This window comes from Eufriesea mexicana, unplaced genomic scaffold, assembly GCF_001483705.2.
Source record: "Eufriesea mexicana isolate 0111107269 unplaced genomic scaffold, ASM148370v2 scaffold2217, whole genome shotgun sequence".
NCBI lineage: Eukaryota > Metazoa > Arthropoda > Insecta > Hymenoptera > Apidae > Eufriesea > Eufriesea mexicana.
Genome location: NW_016910286.1, coordinates 78,765 through 101,425, shown reverse-complemented (window position 1 = coordinate 101,425; position 22,661 = coordinate 78,765). Strand labels below are relative to the sequence as shown.

General features: G+C 43.6%; 2 protein-coding genes across 2 annotated transcripts in view; one reads left to right on the top strand and one right to left on the bottom strand.

Moving 5' to 3' along the window:
* Positions 1-9,321, top strand: part of LOC108549711 (mucin-2) — a 45,996-nt gene extending 36,675 nt beyond the window's left edge. The window contains exons 6-9 of the mRNA XM_017903197.1: positions 10-1,836; positions 1,927-4,311; positions 4,371-7,823; positions 7,912-9,321. Of these exons, the coding sequence (XP_017758686.1) occupies positions 10-1,836; positions 1,927-4,311; positions 4,371-7,823; positions 7,912-9,284 (9,038 nt within the window). The 3' untranslated portion in view covers positions 9,285-9,321. The remainder of the gene's footprint in view (positions 1-9; positions 1,837-1,926; positions 4,312-4,370; positions 7,824-7,911) is intronic.
* Positions 9,322-10,770: 1,449 nt separating this feature from the next.
* LOC108549715 (glycine-rich cell wall structural protein 2) lies at positions 10,771-16,655 on the bottom strand. Its single transcript, XM_017903202.1, has 4 exons — positions 16,578-16,655; positions 13,966-14,110; positions 11,863-12,061; positions 10,771-11,194 (listed from the first exon to the last, which is right to left on the bottom strand). Exons 1-4 carry the CDS (start codon positions 16,593-16,595, stop codon positions 10,771-10,773), a joined length of 786 nt encoding a protein of 261 aa, XP_017758691.1. The 5' UTR covers positions 16,596-16,655.
* Positions 16,656-22,661: the final 6,006 nt, after the last annotated feature.

The window sequence follows — 22,661 nt, the reverse complement described above, 5'->3', positions numbered from 1 at the left end:
GATATCCAGGAAAACCTGGCAGGCCCGGAATACCTGGACATCCAGGAAAACCCGGCAGGCCCGGAAAACCTGGACATCCTGGAACACCTGGAACACCAGAAATACCAGGGACACTACCACAACCAGGATACCCAGGAACACCTGGTACGCCCGGAAAACCTGGAACGCCAGGAACGCCAGGGACACCAGGGACGCCACCACAACCAGGATATCCAGGCACACCGATCCCACCTGGCACACCGCCACACCCTGGTTACCCTGGAACACCATCTCAACCAGGATACCCAGAAAAACCTGGAACACCCGAAACACCTGGACAGCCTGGTACGCCACCACAACCAGGACACCCAGGTACACCAATCCCGCCTGGCACACCACCTCATCCTGGTTACCCTGGAACACCATCTCAACCAGGATACCCAGAAAAACCTGGAACACCCGGAACACCTGGACAGCCTGGTACGCCACCACAACCAGGACACCCAGGTACACCAATCCCGCCTGGCACACCACCTCATCCTGGTTACCCTGGAACACCGCCTCAACCAGGATACCCAGGGAAACCTGGTACGCCAGGAGCACCTGGCACACCAGGCACGCCAGGCACGCCGCCACATCCAGGACACCCAGGGACCCCGATCCCACCTGGGAAACCACCTCATCCTGGTTACCCTGGAACACCACCTCAACCAGGATACCCTGGTACGCCCGGAGTACCGGGACATCCTGGTACGCCAGGAACACCTGGAACTCCGGGGACGCCAGGGACGCCACCACAATCAGGATACCCTGGAACACCGATCCCGTCTGGCACACCACCTCATCCTGGTCACCCTGGAACACCACCTCAACCTGGTTACCCTGGTACACCTGGTACACCCGGAATACCTGGACGTCCTGGACCGCCTGGAACACCAGGCACGCCGCCACATCCAGGATACCCAGGGACACCGATTCCACCTGGAAAACCACCACATCCTGGTTACCCCGGACCACCACCTCAACCAGGATACCCAGGGAAACCTGGTACGCCAGGAACACCTGGAACGCCAGGAACGCCGGGGACGCCACCGCAACCAGGTTATCCAGGTACACCGATTCCTCCTGGCACACCACCTCATCCTGGTTATCCAGGAACACCACCACAACCTGGTTACCCTGGTACACCTGGTACACCTGGTACACCCGGAATACCTGGACGTCCTGGACCGCCTGGAACACCAGGCACGCCGCCACATCCAGGATACCCAGGGACACCGATTCCACCTGGAAAACCACCACATCCTGGTTACCCCGGACCACCACCTCAACCAGGATACCCAGGGAAACCTGGTACGCCAGGAACACCTGGAACGCCAGGAACGCCGGGGACGCCACCGCAACCAGGTTATCCAGGTACACCGATTCCTCCTGGCACACCACCTCATCCTGGTTATCCAGGAACACCACCACAACCTGGTTACCCTGGTACACCTGGTACACCTGGTACACCCGGAATACCTGGACGTCCTGGACCGCCTGGAACACCAGGCACGCCGCCACATCCAGGATACCCAGGGACACCGATTCCACCTGGAAAACCACCACATCCTGGTTACCCCGGACCACCACCTCAACCAGGATACCCAGGGAAACCTGGTACGCCAGGAACACCTGGAACGCCAGGAACGCCGGGGACGCCACCGCAACCAGGTTATCCAGGTACACCGATTCCTCCTGGCACACCACCTCATCCTGGTTATCCAGGAACACCACCACAACCTGGTTACCCTGGTACACCTGGTACACCTGGTACACCCGGAATACCTGGACGTCCTGGACCGCCTGGAACACCAGGCACGCCGCCACATCCAGGATACCCAGGGACACCGATTCCACCTGGAAAACCACCACATCCTGGTTACCCCGGACCACCACCTCAACCAGGATACCCAGGGAAACCTGGTACGCCAGGAACACCTGGAACGCCAGGAACGCCGGGGACGCCACCGCAACCAGGTTATCCAGGTACACCGATTCCTCCTGGCACACCACCTCATCCTGGTTATCCAGGAACACCACCACAACCTGGTTACCCTGGTACACCTGGTACACCTGGTACACCCGGAATACCTGGACGTCCTGGACCGCCTGGAACACCAGGCACGCCGCCACATCCAGGATACCCAGGGACACCGATTCCACCTGGAAAACCACCACATCCTGGTTACCCCGGACCACCACCTCAACCAGGATACCCAGGGAAACCTGGTACGCCAGGAACACCTGGAACGCCAGGAACGCCGGGGACGCCACCGCAACCAGGTTATCCAGGTACACCGATTCCTCCTGGCACACCACCTCATCCTGGTTATCCAGGAACACCACCACAACCTGGTTACCCTGGTACACCTGGTACACCTGGTACACCCGGAATACCTGGACATCCTGGACCGCCTGGAACACCAGGCACGCCGCCACATCCAGGATACCCAGGGACACCGATTCCACCTGGAAAACCACCACATCCTGGTTACCCCGGACCACCACCTCAACCAGGATACCCAGGGAAACCTGGTACGCCAGGAACACCTGGAACGCCAGGAACGCCGGGGACGCCACCGCAACCAGGTTATCCAGGTACACCGATTCCTCCTGGCACACCACCTCATCCTGGTTATCCAGGAACACCACCACAACCTGGTTACCCTGGTACACCTGGTACACCCGGAATACCTGGACATCCTGGACCGCCTGGAACACCAGGCACGCCGCCACATCCAGGATACCCAGGGACACCGATCCCACCTGGAAAACCACCTCATCCTGGTTACCCTGGACCACCACCTCAACCAGGATACCCAGGGAAACCTGGTACGCCAGGAACACCTGGACAGTCAGGACACCCAGGTACACCAATCCCGCCTGGCACACCACCTCATCCTGGTTACCCTGGAACACCATCTCAACCAGGATACCCAGAAAAACCTGGAACACCCGGAACACCTGGACAGCCTGGTACGCCACCACAACCAGGACACCCAGGTACACCAATCCCGCCTGGCACACCACCTCATCCTGGTTACCCTGGAACACCGCCTCAACCAGGATACCCAGGAACACCTGGACAGCCTGGTACGCCACCACAACCAGGACACCCAGGTACACCAATCCCGCCTGGCACACCACCTCATCCTGGTTACCCTGGAACACCGCCTCAACCAGGATACCCAGGGAAACCTGGTACGCCAGGAGCACCTGGCACACCAGGCACGCCAGGCACGCCGCCACATCCAGGACACCCAGGGACCCCGATCCCACCTGGGAAACCACCTCATCCTGGTTACCCTGGAACACCACCTCAACCAGGATACCCTGGTACGCCCGGAGTACCGGGACATCCTGGTACGCCAGGAACACCTGGAACTCCGGGGACGCCAGGGACGCCACCACAATCAGGATACCCTGGAACACCGATCCCGTCTGGCACACCACCTCATCCTGGTCACCCTGGAACACCACCTCAACCTGGTTACCCTGGTACACCTGGTACACCCGGAATACCTGGACATCCTGGACCGCCTGGAACACCAGGCACGCCGCCACATCCAGGATACCCAGGGACACCGATCCCACCTGGAAAACCACCTCATCCTGGTTACCCTGGACCACCACCTCAACCAGGATACCCAGGGAAACCTGGTACGCCAGGAACACCTGGACAGCCTGGTACGCCAGGAACACCTGGAACGCCAGGAACGCCGGGGACACCACCGCAACCAGGTTATCCAGGTACACCGATTCCTCCTGGCACACCAACTCATCCTGGTTATCCAGGAACACCACCACAACCTGGTTACCCTGGTACACCTGGGACGCCTGGTACACCCGGAATACCTGGACATCCTGGACCGCCTGGAACACCAGGCACGCCACCACATCCAGGATACCCAGGAACACCGATCCCACCTGGGAAACCACCTCATCCTGGATACCCCGGACCACCACCTCAACCAGGATACCCAGGGAAACCTGGTACGCCAGGAACACCTGGAACGCCAGGAAAGCCGGGGACGCCACCGCAACCAGGTTATCCAGGTACACCGATTCCTCCTGGCACACAAACTCATCCTGGTTATCCAGGAACACCACCACAACCTGGTTACCCTGGTACACCTGGTACACCCGGAATACCTGGACATCCTGGACCGCCTGGAACCCCAGGCACGCCGCCACATCCAGGATATCCAGGGACACCGATACCACCTGGAAAACCACCTCATCCTGGCTACCCTGGACCACCACCTCAACCAGGATATCCAGGGAAACCCGGTACGCCAGGAACACCTGGACAATTTACCCTGGACCACCACCTCAACCAGGATATCCAGGGAAACCCGGTACGCCAGGAACACCTGGAACGCCAGGAACGCCGGGGACGCCACCGCAACCAGGTTATCCAGGTACACCGATTCCTCCTGGCACACCACCTCATCCTGGTTATCCAGGAACACCACCACAACCTGGTTACCCTGGTACACCTGGTACACCTGGTACACCCGGAATACCTGGACATCCTGGACCGCCTGGAACACCAGGCACGCCGCCACATCCAGGATACCCAGGGACACCGATTCCACCTGGAAAACCACCACATCCTGGTTACCCCGGACCACCACCTCAACCAGGATACCCAGGGAAACCTGGTACGCCAGGAACACCTGGAACGCCAGGAACGCCGGGGACGCCACCGCAACCAGGTTATCCAGGTACACCGATTCCTCCTGGCACACCACCTCATCCTGGTTATCCAGGAACACCACCACCACAACCTGGTTACCCTGGTACACCTGGTACACCCGGAATCCCTGGACATCCTGGCCCGCCTGGAACCCCAGGCACGCCGCCACATCCAGGATACCCAGGGACACCGATCCCACCTGGAAAACCACCTCATCCTGGTTACCCTGGACCACCACCTCAACCAGGATATCCAGGGAAACCCGGTACGCCAGGAACACCTGGAACGCCAGGAACGCCAGGAACGCCGGGGACGCCACCGCACCCAGGTTATCCAGGTACACCGATTCCTCCTGGCACACCACCTCATCCTGGTTATCCAGGAACACCACCACCACAACCTGGTTACCCTGGTACACCTGGTACACCCGGAATCCCTGGACATCCTGGCCCGCCTGGAACCCCAGGCACGCCGCCACATCCAGGATACCCAGGGACACCGATCCCACCTGGAAAACCACCTCATCCTGGTTACCCTGGACCACCACCTCAACCAGGATATCCAGGGAAACCCGGTACGCCAGGAACACCTGGAACGCCAGGAACGCCAGGAACGCCGGGGACGCCACCGCACCCAGGTTATCCAGGTACACCGATTCCTCCTGGCACACCACCTCATCCTGGTTATCCAGGAACACCACCACCACAACCTGGTTACCCTGGTACACCTGGTACACCCGGAATCCCTGGACATCCTGGCCCGCCTGGAACCCCAGGCACGCCGCCACATCCAGGATACCCAGGGACACCGATCCCACCTGGAAAACCACCTCATCCTGGTTACCCTGGACCACCACCTCAACCAGGATATCCAGGGAAACCCGGTACGCCAGGAACACCTGGAACGCCAGGAACGCCAGGAACGCCGGGGACGCCACCGCACCCAGGTTATCCAGGTACACCGATTCCTCCTGGCACACCACCTCATCCTGGTTATCCAGGAACACCACCACCACAACCTGGTTACCCTGGTACACCTGGTACACCCGGAATCCCTGGACATCCTGGCCCGCCTGGAACCCCAGGCACGCCGCCACATCCAGGATACCCAGGGACACCGATCCCACCTGGAAAACCACCTCATCCTGGTTACCCTGGACCACCACCTCAACCAGGATATCCAGGGAAACCCGGTACGCCAGGAACACCTGGAACGCCAGGAACGCCAGGAACGCCGGGGACGCCACCGCACCCAGGTTATCCAGGTACACCGATTCCTCCTGGCACACCACCTCATCCTGGTTATCCAGGAACACCACCACCACAACCTGGTTACCCTGGTACACCTGGTACACCCGGAATCCCTGGACATCCTGGCCCGCCTGGAACCCCAGGCACGCCGCCACATCCAGGATACCCAGGGACACCGATCCCACCTGGAAAACCACCTCATCCTGGTTACCCTGGACCACCACCTCAACCAGGATATCCAGGGAAACCCGGTACGCCAGGAACACCTGGAACGCCAGGAACGCCAGGAACGCCGGGGACGCCACCGCACCCAGGTTATCCAGGTACACCGATTCCTCCTGGCACACCACCTCATCCTGGTTATCCAGGAACACCACCACCACAACCTGGTTACCCTGGTACACCTGGTACACCCGGAATACCTGGACATCCTGGACCTCCTGGAACACCAGGCACGCCGTTACATCCAGGATACCCAGGCACATCGATCCCACCGGGAACACCACCTCAACCAGGATACCCTGGTACGCCCGGTACACCGGGGACGCCTGGTACGCCGCCACAATCTGGATACCCAGGAAAACCTGGAACGCCAGGCGTACCTGGACTTCCTGGTACGCCCGGTACCCCAGGAACGCCACCACAACCAGGATATCCAGGCACACCGATTCCACCTGGCTCACCATCTCACCCTGGTTACCCTGGAACACCACCACAACCTGGTTACCCTGGTACACCTGGTACACCCGGAATACCTGGACATCCTGGAGCGCCTGGAACACCTGGTACGCCGCCACAACCAGGATACCCAGGGACATCGATCCCGCCTGGAACACCACCTCATTCTGGTTATCCTGGAACACCACCTCAACCAGGATTCCCAGGGAAACCTGGTACACCTGGTATACCAGGCCTGCCTGGTACTCCTGGTACTCCTGGGACGCCAGGAACTCCTGGGTCGCCACCACAAACAGGATTCCCAGGTAAACCTACCCCTCCTGGCACACCACCTCATCCTGGTTATCCGGGTACCCCACCACAACCGGGTTACCCTGGTACACCTGGTACGCCCGGAATACCTGGACATCCTGGGACGCCTGGAACGCCAGGGACACCAGGGACGCCGCCGCAGCCAGGATACCCCAGTCCACCTGGAGAACCTGGAACTGGTGGTACACCAAGTATTCCGCCATATCCTCCATATCCTGGACATCCTGTCTCTCCAGGTATTCCTGGCAGCCCCGGTACTCCGGCGACGCCTGGTTTACCTGGCCGCCCTGGGAAACCAGGGAAACCTGGTAAACCTCCGTTTTCCGGATACCCGCCGCATTCTGGATATCCTGGAAGCCCAGGTAGCCCTGGGTATCCGGGATCTCAAATACCATCCCAACCTGGATATCCTGGAATTCCTGACGTGCCTGGATCCCCTGGATATCCTGGGTCTCCTGGAACTCCCGGTTTTCCAGGTTATCCCGGATATCCCGGAGCACCTGGTACGCCAAGTGCACCTGGATATCCTGCTACACCAAGTATTCCTGGTAGTCCTGGTATTCCGGGCATCCCCGGTGTCCCTGAAAAACCTGGCAAACCAGGAAAACCTGGCAAACCTGGTAAGCCTAGTAAACCTGGTAAGCCTGGTATTCCCGATTCTCCACCTGTTTCACATCATCCTGGATACCCTGGTATACCTAGCATTCCTGGGTCACCTGGGTTACCTGGGACACCCGGTATACCTGGTTCCCCTGGAATACCACCGCAACCAGGTTTTCCCAGCACACCACCAGAATCGCCTGGCAAACCTGGTAAACCCGGCAAACCTGGACATCATGGATATCCTGGAAGTTCACGGCCGAGTAAGTGAAATATATATCATGTATCATAATCGGTTGAATTGATTTGTGTCTAAATATTTGTGAACTTAAAATCTGTTTTTAATTTCAGATGAGCCGCAATATCCGCCATATCCAGGATATCCTCCTGCACCTGAAGGTCCACCTGGTGGTGTAGGCCCCGATGGTCCAAATGGTCCATGGCCCAACGGTCCGGATGGTCCTCAAGGTCCAGGTGGTCCAGGAGGACCAGGAGGACCAGGTGGTCCTGTGGGTGGTGATGGAGGTGTAGGAGGAGTAGGTGGTGATGGACCTCCTGGGCCAGATGGTCCATGGCCTACCGGTTCACCCGGTCCAGATGGACCATGGCCTGGAGATCCAGATTACGTCCCTGGAGCAGTACCAACGACTCGACCTCGATACGAAGGACCAATAAAAGTTCAATATCCGATCAAATATTTCGAGCCAACGACGCCAACCAGCTACGACAGTCAATATTATAGAGACTTTGGGCAGAAGCAAGTCGAACGATTAACTTCTAATTCCAAGTTCAAGTCGGAGTATACCAAAAATCGCACTTTTGCTGAAAGTTACGAAAAGAATGTCGAATCCACAGCTCTGACGTATCCAACTAAGATAAGCAGTCCTTTCGGCTTGAAGGACTCACGGTTCAAAGACCAATCTGTGAGACTCGGTTACCAGCCAGGGCAAGTGAATCAAAATGCGGACGAGATTAATTCCTTGCTGCAGGCACAACGAAAGGAGTCCCGTAAATATAGCGAACAGGAAGATCAACGTAGCTTCGAAGAGGTTAAGAAAATCGTATCACAGGGTCCTGGACGGGGAAGATTTCAACAGAGTTCTCGTGAGAATCGCAAATATCCGCAACAAGTCACGAAAGTGAGTGAACCGATAATTCAGGTAGAAACAAATCGTGAGGGACTGGCCAATGTAAATTATCAGCCACCAAATGGAAATAATGCCGCCCTTGTCAAACAGGTAAACGAAATGTACAAAAAGTCCTTCGAACCAAATGTCGAGTTCGCCGCGATCGGTGTTCAGCCCCCGAGCCCGATCAACATCAAGCCCTATCAGCAGTCTATAGGGCCAGATCCGCACACCTGTCCTTGTTACCTCGTCGAGCCGAGCAATGATACAGCTAGTACCACGAGCACGACATCCATTCCTCTTATCGGTCAGCTTGGCTTCATTCCCGTGGTATTCGTACCATACTGTCCAGGTGACGACGAAACGGACAGCCAAAACATGAAAGACATGTTCCCCTCAGCGATGCCTGTCCCATATGCATGCGATGCATGCGGCTTGCGAAGCGGAACAGTCGAAACGAAGCTTCTCAGCCTGAATCAGCTTGGCAATATAGAGAACCTTCGAGAGGCGTTGCGGCAAGCAAAACTTGGTTTGTTGAATGTTTCAGCTCGCGGTCGAATTGAAAGGAGAAGGGCGAAGAGTCGGAACGTCAAGTGAAGAATGCGACTGTAATGCACGGGGTTTAGCTCGTCACTCGGCCACAAGGGAAACCACTAGTTCACACGGGGACGGTTCGTAGACAACGAAACACTGCCTGTCCATCAGCTGCTGGCCAGCTGACGGATGGCCAAAGAGAGATAGGATTGAAAATATAAACGGGATAACCATAATCTGTGCGTTCTTATCAACTCGGGTGAAAGGTAACAGGGTGAAAATAACAGGTTCCATTTAAGACGATCGACTATGGTTATCTAGAAGTAGCTTAACGGTTAGGGTATAATAGTCCAGTGGTGTATCTTATCTTTCTCTGCTTTAACTCGAGTGATAATTTGTGAAGTAATTTGTAATAATTAAACGTTAAATGTTGAACGTTATTCTTTGTTGCAGCATTGGAAAGAAAAGACGATCTGCAGCTTATACTGTCGTAATTGTACCAATTGTAAAGGTTAATGCAGGGAAAGAAGCTTTATTCGCGAAAAATTTCAATGTTTTCGTAGCTCTTCCTCCTCGTAGCTATAATGATGCAAAACAATATTTAGCGTATTATCTCGTTATTATCACCTAGTATTTAATTTCAAGAATACTAATTCGTTTCGCTCGACGTTAGTTGTGTCGCGTGGAAAGTAAATCCAATTTTTTATATTTTTACTTGAAATTTCTTTTCGATTTGAATTATGCAAATATCGTAAGAAATTAAATCATCCACTGCGCACTCTCGTTTTACGTATGCTTGAGGTTAAATATTAATTGTACAAGTGCTAATACGTAGTACTATATTCCTATTGAGCACGTACAGGATAATTGTCACGGTTAGACCAATTACTAACGTTAAATTTTTCCCAAACTATAGGGTTCAAGGTACGTGAAACGCTTTGCATGAATAATGTAAAATATTAAAGTTCGAATTTATCCCATTAAAACACATGTTTAACTGTACATGCTCGATATTTTAACAATATATTTATATTTGTACATTGGATATGAGATACGTAATATGTATCCTCTTCCCTAGCATAAAGATCGTCGAAATTTTCAATAAATTATACATAATTGTAAATATTGATGTTGCGTTCATCCAATGTTCCTTATAAGTGTGAATCATGTATTTTTATTAAATAAAACTAATCATGAAACAACTTTTATTGGTCTTCCTTCGTGTAAGATTTTCAGTCTCTACTCTCACTGTAAGAACGTAAATTAAGGACAGTGATAGTCCTTCCTCTATTCCACTTAGATAAACCACAATTTTATTAACTATGCTGTATTTATTATTATTAATAATATATACATTACACAAAACATTAATAACAATACAAAATTACAATCTATCAACGTTAATGCAGATTAATAACAGCTCATACACAATTAAACCAGAATTGACAAATACTGCTGTAATGGTTTATTGCATCGTGTTCTTTGTTAAGATGACAAAAAATATCGTACAACACTCACGATATGTTTTGTTCGATATCAGAGAAGAATTTTAAGAATAACCCCTGTATCCTGATGGATAACCAGTGTAACTCCCATAACTGTTGCTACGATAAGGCTCGTAATTACTTCTCACGTTATACGAGGATCCATAATTCGATCCTCCATACCCACTATATCCTGTTCCATACCCATAACCATCTAATCCACCGTAACGTCCAGAACCATCTAATCCACTATAACGTCCATAACCATCTAATCCTCCGTAACGACCATAACTACCACGCCCAGCGTACCCATAGTAGCTATTATCGTAAATACCGGAACCATAACCATTGGATGCGTATCCGCTGCCATAGTCCCCTAGTCCATTTCCATAACCATTGTATCCACCATAACCCCCGTAACCACCATAACCGCCGTATCCATAGCCTCCATATCCCGGATTGTATCCGCCATTTCCGTAATAGCCATACCTGGTATTAAAAGATTGATAAAGTATTAAAGGTTACCTCAATTAGACAGAAATTTTATTAATAATACCCTCGCTGCGTTTCTGCACAAAATGGCAAATAATTTGGGAAAATATTTACATACACTGAACAAATTTTAAATACCAAACTAGACACGTCGAAGAGAATTTTAGACATCAAATTTATGCCTGCCAAAAAAAATTGACGAATTCTTTGGATGTAGGATATTTCTCGAGATAGACTTTTCCGATTATCGCATTTTTATTACAATCTTATTCTACGTTAAAATCAAAATTTTGGCAATATCAATTGTTCAGGCTTTTTATCAATATTCCAATTTTGGAAGAGATAGGCGTTTCAGCTTTGTATATCTCGAAACACAATTTTCGCAATTAGAGTCCTCTTCCAAAGAGATTCTCAATTTCAAATGATAACAAAAGATAATCATAAATAATCAACACTGGCAACTGCTAATGCTGTATAGCGCACTATAGAATTTATTTCTTAAACCGTCCTGGACCACATTTATTCGATTAACGAATTATTGAAAATTCTTTTTCGATGCATCCATATACATTCTCACTCCATGAATCGCTTTCTTATAAGTCAGCCACGTGACACGTTTGCGATACAAATTCATTATTCGACTTTGAATTGTGCGCGAACCTCACCCTATATGGCCGCCCCCAATAATTCCTGGCCCACCCACTGGATAGCCTTTGTAGCCCGGGTTTAAGTATCCAGGACCCAAGCTTCCACGGTACGTCATACCAGGGCCATAAGTCGAACCACTGAGACCAAGGTAACTTCCATATGGTCCGCCTCCACCGTATCCTCCCGGTTGACCATACTCTTTGCTAAGGTGAAATGCTGGAATCAATGGAACTTTTAAGAAAATCGACGCTTTACGAGCACCCGAGCTCCTCTATCAGAAATTATTGATATTTCTAATAATAATTCTCGACTGAAATTCAAAAATTGGCTTGAAATTTATTCGCTAATTAATTTCCCAAATTTCTCCTAATTGAGTCACTCATTTGCCAAATCAATCAACTCCAGGAATAGAAATTATTTAGAATATAAAGAACTAAGCGCCGAACTTTGATCATTCTGGCCTGCGAGTGGCTCAATCGATGGGGGCTATTAGTTCCTAACGATTTATGCCCGAACTGTTGATACTCGACAAATTAGGGGATAGTTACTGAGAGATCTCGCAATGAGTATCGTAAGAAGTTTAGAAATGATAACGAGTAATTCGATATTAATTGCTGAAACTTGTTGAGCATTAAATTGGATCCCCGTAGATTTGGGTAAATTCAAGAAACTCGTGGAGAAGTTTCTCCCGTTTTGTCAAGGAATACACGCTTAGCGGAGAATAACGTTTCTATCGTAAGAAATATACACGTATGAGGAATATTTTATGTGTATAGTGTGTACAGAATACAGATGTACAGATAATCAGTTGAGCCTTGACGAGCTCTAGTAAACGGTAGAAACATAGTAGCTGTTTCACATATGAATTTTCACGCATAGATTTTCACACACGTGTCCTTCATCCATCTCATGGTGGCAATAATGACGCGGTGTTGAATGATGCGTTCGTGAATCATCGATTACCAACGTGCATAGGAGAAAATTAAACCCCTTTAACAACCCTCTTGGTGTCATAAAATAATCATTGATAATGAATCGATAAGGCTCTCATAATAAGGTTCTTAATGAAGATTAAACAACGAGAATTAAATAATCTTTATGGTTTAAATTGAACAATCAATTCTTTCTATCCCTTCAACGTGTTTTTCTTCCTATTCTTCCCGTTTCCTTAGATTCCTATCTAACGTCATATTTTTCTAGGTCTTTTCTCACATTTACGACTACGCGAATAATGCAACTCTCATCGTTACTAAAAATTAAATGGATTCAAGTATCGGTAGACGTCGTTACGTTATTTCAATAACTGAAAATACACACGCGTTACGTATACGCATTTCTTTGCACCTTCGCGTGAGTCATCGTAACAATGATCTAATGCAGAACATCGCGTTGTGATTAGAAAAGACGCGGCAGATAGTTGGAGAACCTTCAGATAGACTCGTCGCATTAGCATGTTATTATATCGAATGTCACATTTTTTACAATGAAATCTATTTGAAGTGCTCGATCGTGGGAACGGTAGTGACACACTTATTTAATACATTGAAAAGGTTGGGTAACGATCGATTATGCCTGCAAGCAGTCGTAATTTCGCCCCAACGATGAGACTACGATCTCGCATAATTATGCAGATACGAGTATCCTTTGAATGCACTAAATAACGCTATACGACAGGCTCTTTTCTGCCTTTTTCTTTTACCTTATCTTTCTCTTTCTACTTACGTTTCCGCCGAACGCGAATCGAGATGAAAATCTGAAGAATCATGGCTCATTTAATAGAAATCGATCAAATTTCTTTGCGCTATGAATGTCTATGAAAAATGATACGAATTCGTGTACAAATAACGATGTTCCATTGAATAAAAATGTATTAAAGAGAACGTTAAGAACTTTATTATAAGAAGCCTCTTCCTCCGATCTTTTGCGCTACAATTGAATTATAAGAAATTTTGTATTGAAGAAGCTACTTATATATTATGTATTTCGTTCGCAACAAAATTATAGAAGTTTTTGGAATTTATACGAATTTTACTCTTAGATGAAAAATTCATGACGAATTAAACTCGTCATTGCAGTATAAAAGACTATGATACAAAAATTATTGATGAAGTAACACTTACTTCGATCGCTGGCAGACGATATTAAGTCTTTGGCATTATCCTGGTACAATGGACTGTTCAGCGGTGTTAATTTGGTAATTAACTTAGATTCCGCCGATTCAATGGCACCGCTGCCGAGTGCAATAAAATAAGCGAGGGATAGCACCTGAAATTGTAATATTACGTATTGCTATGAATATATTTATATACAATGTGATATTGGGACAAATACGCCTAAATACAAAGGATACATCGCGGGGTCTTTAATGAAGTAATAAGAAATTAATATAAATTTATAACGTACGTAAATAGACAATTTAAATTAGACTTGATACAATACTCGTGTTAACTTGATCAACATTTTTAAACATTAAAAGGGCAATATAGAGACTATATAATTTTATAACGAGAGAGCAAAATATTGTCTCGGAATAAATGTAGAAATGCTTAGTTTATATGTAAATGAGGAAAATAATAATGTCTTCGTTATGAATGTTACTATTCTCATAAAGCTATTAACTATTATTACATTATTATATCTGTTATGACATGACTTCGTCGACAGAGAAATTAAGGGCAATTGTATTGTCGCAATGAGTCATCAGTGTCAATCTGTATCACATATATGTATGTGATATGTGATACATGTATGTAGTATGTATGTAAGCACATGTACAGTATGAAAGGAGAGGCGTTTAGTATTCTCCTAGACAAGAATGGAAATGCATACATATAACTGGTATATGTAAGTACACATACATAGTGTACATGCCTTTTGTTTGGCGAGGTTTCCTAAACATCTAAAGAATATTTTCTGAAAAAAGTCAATAAAGGTGTCGTAAAAATAAGTTACTTTAAATCAATAAAAAATCTATGATTAAGTACTTAAACGATTAAGTAATTTTTATTAACTTCTAAATTAACGTAAACTGATAGCGATTAAGTCAATAAAGGTTCAGTTGATCCTTTTGTTCTGTCGTCTAAAATTCTTTCGGAGAATTCTCACTTTCCCTTTCAGTAATTACAAATATTTGCGGCCAACAGAGTAGGTTCGCAAGAAAGGAAACAGAACCGTTTCATCTGAATTATGTACACCACGATTTCGCAATGCTGAAGATGAATCGATATTTAAAGCATCATCATACATTAAACAATATAAATTCTGCTGTTTGAAACTTATTTACTCTCGCTAATTGAAATTCTGTTTCACTCTTTATTCGGGATTTCCAACAAGTAAATATCATTTCTCCGAATCGCTAGTCTGTGAAATAAGAATGAAAAATGTTTAACATCCTTTGCCAGGTTTGCATGCATAAAAACGTATTGCAACGTATCAAATGTATCAAACAAATTCCGAGAAAACTTATATATCTTAAATCAATATTAGTAGTATAAAACTGCAATTTTCTCTTCTGTTTTAGTTCAAAATGGAGTGCTATTATACAACTAATAATTCACTGGATGTCATCAAACACGCGTGAATCTCGACTATTATCATTGTTTCTGAGGAAACCTATTGTGTCACGTAAAGCACACCATAAATTACACTGTTCAAATTATCGTTAGATGTAACTTAGATTATACTTGAAACACGAGCTCTAGAAATAAAAACATATCACAGTTCGTGAAATATGTTATATCATGCATGACAGCCGGTGACATAAAGAACTTGGTATTTATTAACGATATATTCGACAAATGAAAAAAATAATCTTAAAGAAAATGCTCATAAACCTAAATTATGAAAAGATTTCCTTTTCCTGCATGACAGCCGGTGACATAAAGAACTTGGTATTTATTAACGATATATTCGACAAATGAAAAAATAATCTTAAAGAAAATGCTCATAAACCTAAATTATGAAAAGATTTCCTTTTCTAGCAGGAAAACGGTTTAAATCACTCAGCTGGAATAATGAAAAAATAGCTCAGGAGTGGATAGAGATTTGAAGAAAGATTGAATAAATGTAAAATCACAAAAAAATACCACTGGTACATATATACAATAATGTAACAATATATGTATGCTTCGAATACTTTTGTTATCCACTTATGATGCATATTTCTAACAAATGTAATTATAAATACTCTATAAACACGCAATTGAATTATTTCCTAATTTTAATAATATATACTTGAGAGTTACTCCTTGCTCAATGAATGTAACTATTATACTCCATTCGAAAGGAATCAATTTTAATATTAACACTTTGCACTCGACCATTTTTTGACTAGAGAAGAGTAGAAAATCAAGGATTCTCTACTAAAAAGCTGACGATACTTTTTTGAACAGTAAATAAAGAATTGTATAATAATAGAATCGTAGAATTATTTGATTTCGATACTTCGCACACTGTTACATTACATTAAATTTGATATATTAATTAATATCGATCTTCCAAATTTTATGAAATGGTGACTGAGGGTCACCTCTCGAATGCAAAGGGTTAAACCTCTCACAGTCTAAATGATCATTTTAAATTTCTAATTAAATATTGTACATTATGTGTTATCACTTTTCTCATATATACGATCAATCTTTCAACGTCGTTCTTATTCTTCCGTTTTTATTAGTCTTAAAAAGGAATCAATCTCCAAAAACAAATTAAAACCGATTCCGGTAACAATACTTACAAGGAAGAGATCTCGCATTTTTCAGTCGTTGGTCGAAGAAAATTCGAGTTCTAAATTACAGCGTACACGAAAACACCCTGGCTGTAGTGAAACGTAAAGGTGTTGTGGGCTAGCAACACGGCTGGAACCTCTATATACACCTGTTTCCCATACCCCACCTCGTCTTCCTGGCCGAGTCTCGGTTTGTTCAAGCTCGATCCTTACACAGGAGACGACGTTGACAAGGCCGTTGAAGAGAATCTGCTGACACTCTGCGTGACACGCCTGCGAGCTGATTCGATCCATGGGAAACCGCGTTTCCGTCTTCCCGGACACGTGTGTGCACGTGCAACGCGACATTCGTGATAATCCTTTGATTTCGGTTTGACGTCATCCAGCGAGAAAGTGTAAACTCGAGTAATCGAAGATCGTTAGGATTGCCCGGTAAGATATCTTCCGAAAAGTGCAGAGATGGAACATGGTGCTTGGTGACTCGTTAATGATACCCTTGCGCGTTTAATATCGGGTCGAGGCTGGTGGGCGTTAAGAGAATCGCTTGAACAGCATTGCTGATAGCCGGATTAACGATGTGTGTTAACCCTTTGCATTCGAGAGGCACTCTTCAGTCACCATTTGATAAAATTTCAAAGCTCGATATTAATTAATATATCAAATTTAAAATAATACAACAGTGTGTGAGGTATCGAAATTAAATAATTCTACGTGTTAGTTATTATACGATTTCTTATTTATTGCTCAAAAAATAACATCAGCCTTATAGCAGAAAATTTTTCAACTAGTACCCTTCTATAGCCAAAAAATCGTCGAGCGCAAAGGGTTAATTTAGGATTTTTAATTATACGATCAGATGTTTTTCTCTTACTTTCAGATACGTGTACAAGTGTAAACGAATTACAAAAGTCTTATAGCGAGTTCTGGATTTGATAGAGTGAGGACGAGAATTAGTAGCAGGAAATTTACGACAATGAGACATGACAAATTGATGGTATCATATTATATAAGGAATTGTAAAAAGGATAAAGCGAAAAGTAAAATAGAGGACAATTATATTGAGAGTACACTTGATTTTTTATTTGTACAATAGCATGTCTCTGTTGACTATCCTAAAAGTTCATACTTAGTACAGTCGCGTTCGAATTTTTCGGTATTTATATAATTATTTCTATTAAATTATTCGACAAAATTTGTTCATCAAAAAGAGCCACAAAATAAAGCTGAACTGAGAGAGGCAATTAAATTATTTTTGATGGAAATTGATCGAGTACATTGTTGCAAATTAATGTTGGATGACTAACGATTCGTTGGCACTTAATCACTAAAAGGACCTGGCTGATAAACGCAGACCAATTTCAGAGTTCATAAACAATTGACTTATTCCTGCTTTCACTAAGGGCTAATGGTCATCTTCACCCCCCACCCCCCCCAAAAACTAACATTATATAAACACCCATAAAATTTGCGAAAGAACAGTTTCAGTATAGTTTTCAATTCAGTAGTCAGTTCAGTCAGTTCCAGTTTCAATTTCTGTTTTATTTTTTTCCTCTCCGCCGACTTGTATTTTTCCAACGTAGCCTTGTTGCTAAAACCCGTGTTGTATATTAAAATCCGGGTTCCAACATTAATATACAATGACGAATATTTTTTCCAGGGCTTTTACGGGACAAATAACTGTTTCCAACTATGATTTCACATTGTTAATACTTCCTGTTCGAAAAGAAATAAAAATTTAGACTACTTCCTTCGTAGTTACTATAAATGAAACTTATCTAACATTTCCATACGTTTTACAGTCATATGATACCATTTTACGTTTTCAAAATTACAATATTTATGAAGAATTCCGTATCGGTGCGTTTGGCCGAAAACTTATCGCCAGGGGTTGTATTTCCGTTGAATATTCAAAATAATGTAAATAATATATCCATATTAATATAGATATTTGATCGAATCCAATCACTGTTCCGTTTTCGCAAAATTAAAAAAAAAAAAAGAACAAAAAACCGAGAAATTGCCTGAATATTAATTAGTCGTGTATGTAAAACATCCGCGAATCAAAATTTGTAATATGATCAAATTTCTGAACGTTCCTCGTATAAGGAATATTCGATATCATCTTACATTTAAGACTATGCTGCCATTCTGCTACAGCAATGGACAGTAACGACAATGATAAAAAAATGTATGAAAAATTATTTTATATGATATTTAAATAGACACGACTCATTGCATCAGAAGGTTAGTATCGAAAGAATTTCATATAGAGTCATTTATAAGATCATAAATCACGATATGATTTAATAAATAAAATAAAATATTTTTTTATTTATAATAAATAAATCAGAATTCCCATTTCACTATTCTCTTCAATACTGTAACTATCGATCTCTAGTGCATACCTAAATATATTATTGTAGAGATTGTGTGGTTGTTAAACAATATTAAACTATTTATTAAACATAAAATATAATACAATGTGCGGTGACGGTAAAGACTACGAATATAGATATATATCAACTAAACTCTTACGACTACAACTAACGACACGATTATAACTAACAACACAATTACAACTAACAACACGATTATAACTAACAACACAATTACAACTTACTGACCCAGCTTGACTATCTCTCAAGCACTGTCTCTCAAAAAGAAAGCTCCCTCAAGAATCGTCCCTTAACCATTTCTGCCTTCTTTATATATTCCCTAAAAAGCCTCCCCCAACACGACCAAATATGGTCATGTTAAGGGCCTGACGCATCACCGGGGTTTTTCCGAATTACCTGGCCCTCGAACCCTCGGCGACTTTCCAAACCAAAGTCACCTACACACGAGGTGGGCATTCTGCGATACTACATTATATATCGTAATAATTAAACCTATATAATTAACATAAGCGCATGTATAGAATTACAGTGAAGATTAATTTCCAGTAAAAATAAATGCCGGTTTTCATCAACTACAGAGGACAAAATTATAGATTAATTTATAATTACCCACTTATAAATAATAATTATTTTTAGTAATATATTTACTTTTCCCTAATAAATCTGGGTATGAATGAATTAGAAGCTTTTGACGATCACGCTTTCATTTTTCTCGACAAAACGTTACCATGGTCGATGCCGATAACCAGCGACCTAAAATGCTCTCTAAACAAAGACTCTGTTATAGTGTATACAAAAGAAACTGTATTGCAACATAAACGACAGACACACCTCGTATGAATACACGTATCGTTACAATACCATTCATGCCTTCAAATATTTCATCTACGATAAAACATAAGCGTCGAATTCAGTAGAATTCACATACAGTTGAACGATGTGACACGTATGAATATGTATGGAAACGGAAGAGCTCGTTTACTTTAATTATTTGACTGCATAATTACGGTAAATACCGTAAATATTATTCACTGCTCGATATCTCAAGTGTCTTTCGCTTTCACTTCGTCTTCTTGTAATTATAAATAGCAAGTATTAGTTTCTTCGTGTAATGGAACTTGAAGAGAATGCAAGAAGGCAATAACAGAAATAGCGGAATGGAAAATTTTAGGCCTCATTTTTGGGATAATATTTGAAAAAGGATCGTATAATTTTCTATATTCATCATCCAATGAGAAAATTGTAAATAATAAGGAAAAATGTAATTACGTAATTAGTAATACGAAATCTCGAAAGGACTTCGACATTTACAAACCCAAACTCCCATGATCATGATTGTTACTTTTAGTTCGTCTCATAGTACATCTTGAAACTCGCGTCTAACAAGGAGAGTGCAAGTCCTTCGGGTTACTGATTTAGTTGAAATTTTGCAGGTTTGTAGATATCGTCATGCAGTTTAAGATAATATATCATTATAGCGGCAACTACTCAATAGTTTTTGAGATATTTACGATTAAAGTTTTATTACTTCTTTCATCATATGCTGGAAGACCGGAGTTCGATTCCCGTCTATAGTTGGTAGCTTTTTTCAATGTATTTTTTATTTTGTACTCATTTTTCGTCCATGAAAACATTGTAAATAAACAAAATTGTAAATATAATTTCTTAATAAAAAAATTTATTTTTTACGCTTTCTTATGTTAGTATATGTTTATTACAAAATAAGAATATTATGCAAGAAAAATACTTTTCTATGGCAATCTTATTTGCTACTAACTAATTATTAAATTAAACAATGTATAAGAATGTTCCCTATATCCAACTTTGCTGTGTAGCTATAAATATTCATGAATTAATTACAAAAACTTGGAAATTTATTAATTTTCTACTTTTGAATAAATAACTACTTTACCGCCTGCGATCAGCGCCATCTATTATTTGGGCTCAAAAATCAAGAAAGTGATAGGAATATAGAATAGGCGAGGAGGTCGTCGAAGAGATGGTCACGTGGCAGACAAGGACAAAGAGGGGGTAGAAAAGGATAGAATAGTTCCGGCAGTGAAAAATTATTAATTACTCCATTTTCGTAATTAATTTATGAACTTTTATAATTTCATTGCAAAGCTGGAACTTCAGGCTATATTCTTATATAATTTTCGTAAAGAATTTAACTCTAAATTGTTAGTTATTAATTTTTGTTTGATGGCGTCTATGATTTCGTAACAGCGATCATCACGATCTTTCGTCAAAATATTTAATACTAAACGAAACTAGAAGCAAAATGTGATCAAAAGTTAAATGAGAAGATTCGCAGAAACATTGTTTTTCTAATGAGTGCGTAAAGTTTCATAAATTAATTGTGTAAAGAATAGTAATTAATGAAAAACCAATGGCGTCTGCGACCAATCGACCAATAATTCAAACACTGCCTAGAATAATCATTAATAATTAATTAATTAGGGACAAATTACTATCGAAAAATATATTGGAAAGTTCTTGAAGAATCTGCCATTACGATGCAGTTATAAAAGTTCATAAATTAATCACAGATATTGAGTAATTAGTGAATTTTCCACTGCCAATTTGATTTATTAATATATATTAGGACCACATAACCAGAGTTAGTAAACTATTCGAGTAGCATCAAAGCCATCTACACTCTCGTTACGGAACTCGAGCTTTGAGACCAAAATCACAGATGGCTCTGATGTTTCTCAAATAGTTTACTAACTTTGGTTATGTGCACCGAGTATATTTTAATTTATTTTAATAAATCAAATCATAAAGTTTTCTACATTCTTTAATAAATACAGCCCAAACAGCGATTTTAATTAGACAATCAGCATTCATTTCTTTACCTGGCAGACGGCAAATATGCAAAGGTATGCTTTTACAACGCAATTATAAAATTTCATAAATTAATCACAGAATTTGAGCGATTTGTTAATTTTTCTCCTTGTGAACAGGAGAGTGCATGGGAAATGAGAAAAAATTACAAACAAACGCCGGAAGCATTGTTGTGTCCATGTAGGTGTGCCTGCATCACGAACAGAATGTAAGTATTTGTATTAACATAACCTTTAGTTGTAATTGAATAATGTAAGTTATGAACCATTGTTCTTCCACCTTTCATTAGTAATAGCTGAGTTTGGTTGTGGAAAGATCATATTCTGTTGAAATAAACAGGCACGTGTAACAATAGAAAAATATTGTACTCATGGAATATCAACAACGTAGATGCCAAGAATTATACATTATAACGAGAAAAAATTGAAGCAGCAATACAAATATGTAAAGTATGATATGTCTATTCGATTCTAGGTCAGTTTACCATATGACATACAAGATAGAAATCTTTGATGATCAAATAAAGATTCAAAAAATGGAGATGGTTTAGGCAGAAAAAAAGGAATACAATTAATTTAAGTGATGGCCTCATAACAACAAGATATGAAGAATACAGTGAGATTGAAAGGTATGTTGTATTCCTGATTTAAATGAACATTAATATCAGTGGTCAAAGTTAATGATCATCGCTAATGTGTTCAGTTCGAATGAAAGGAGTGAGAAGGGGAAACGCATATGTATGAACTTGGAAACTATAAAAGCTGCAGAAATAATGGGTTGTGACACATGGAATTGATTGGGCCAATAAAGACAACGTTAAAAGGAGGTAAAAGGTACGTCTTTCCTGCTG

What these genes read in the sequence shown, in the direction of transcription:
- LOC108549715 (XM_017903202.1), bottom strand. An exon ending in ATCGTCTGCCAGCGATCGAA is followed by an intron (nt 12,062 to 13,965) that starts GTAAGTGTTACT and finishes CATTGATTCCAG; the next exon opens with CATTTCACCTTAGCAAAGAG. An exon ending in ATTGGGGGCGGCCATATAGG is followed by an intron (nt 11,195 to 11,862) that starts GTGAGGTTCGCG and finishes TTTTAATACCAG; the next exon opens with GTATGGCTATTACGGAAATG.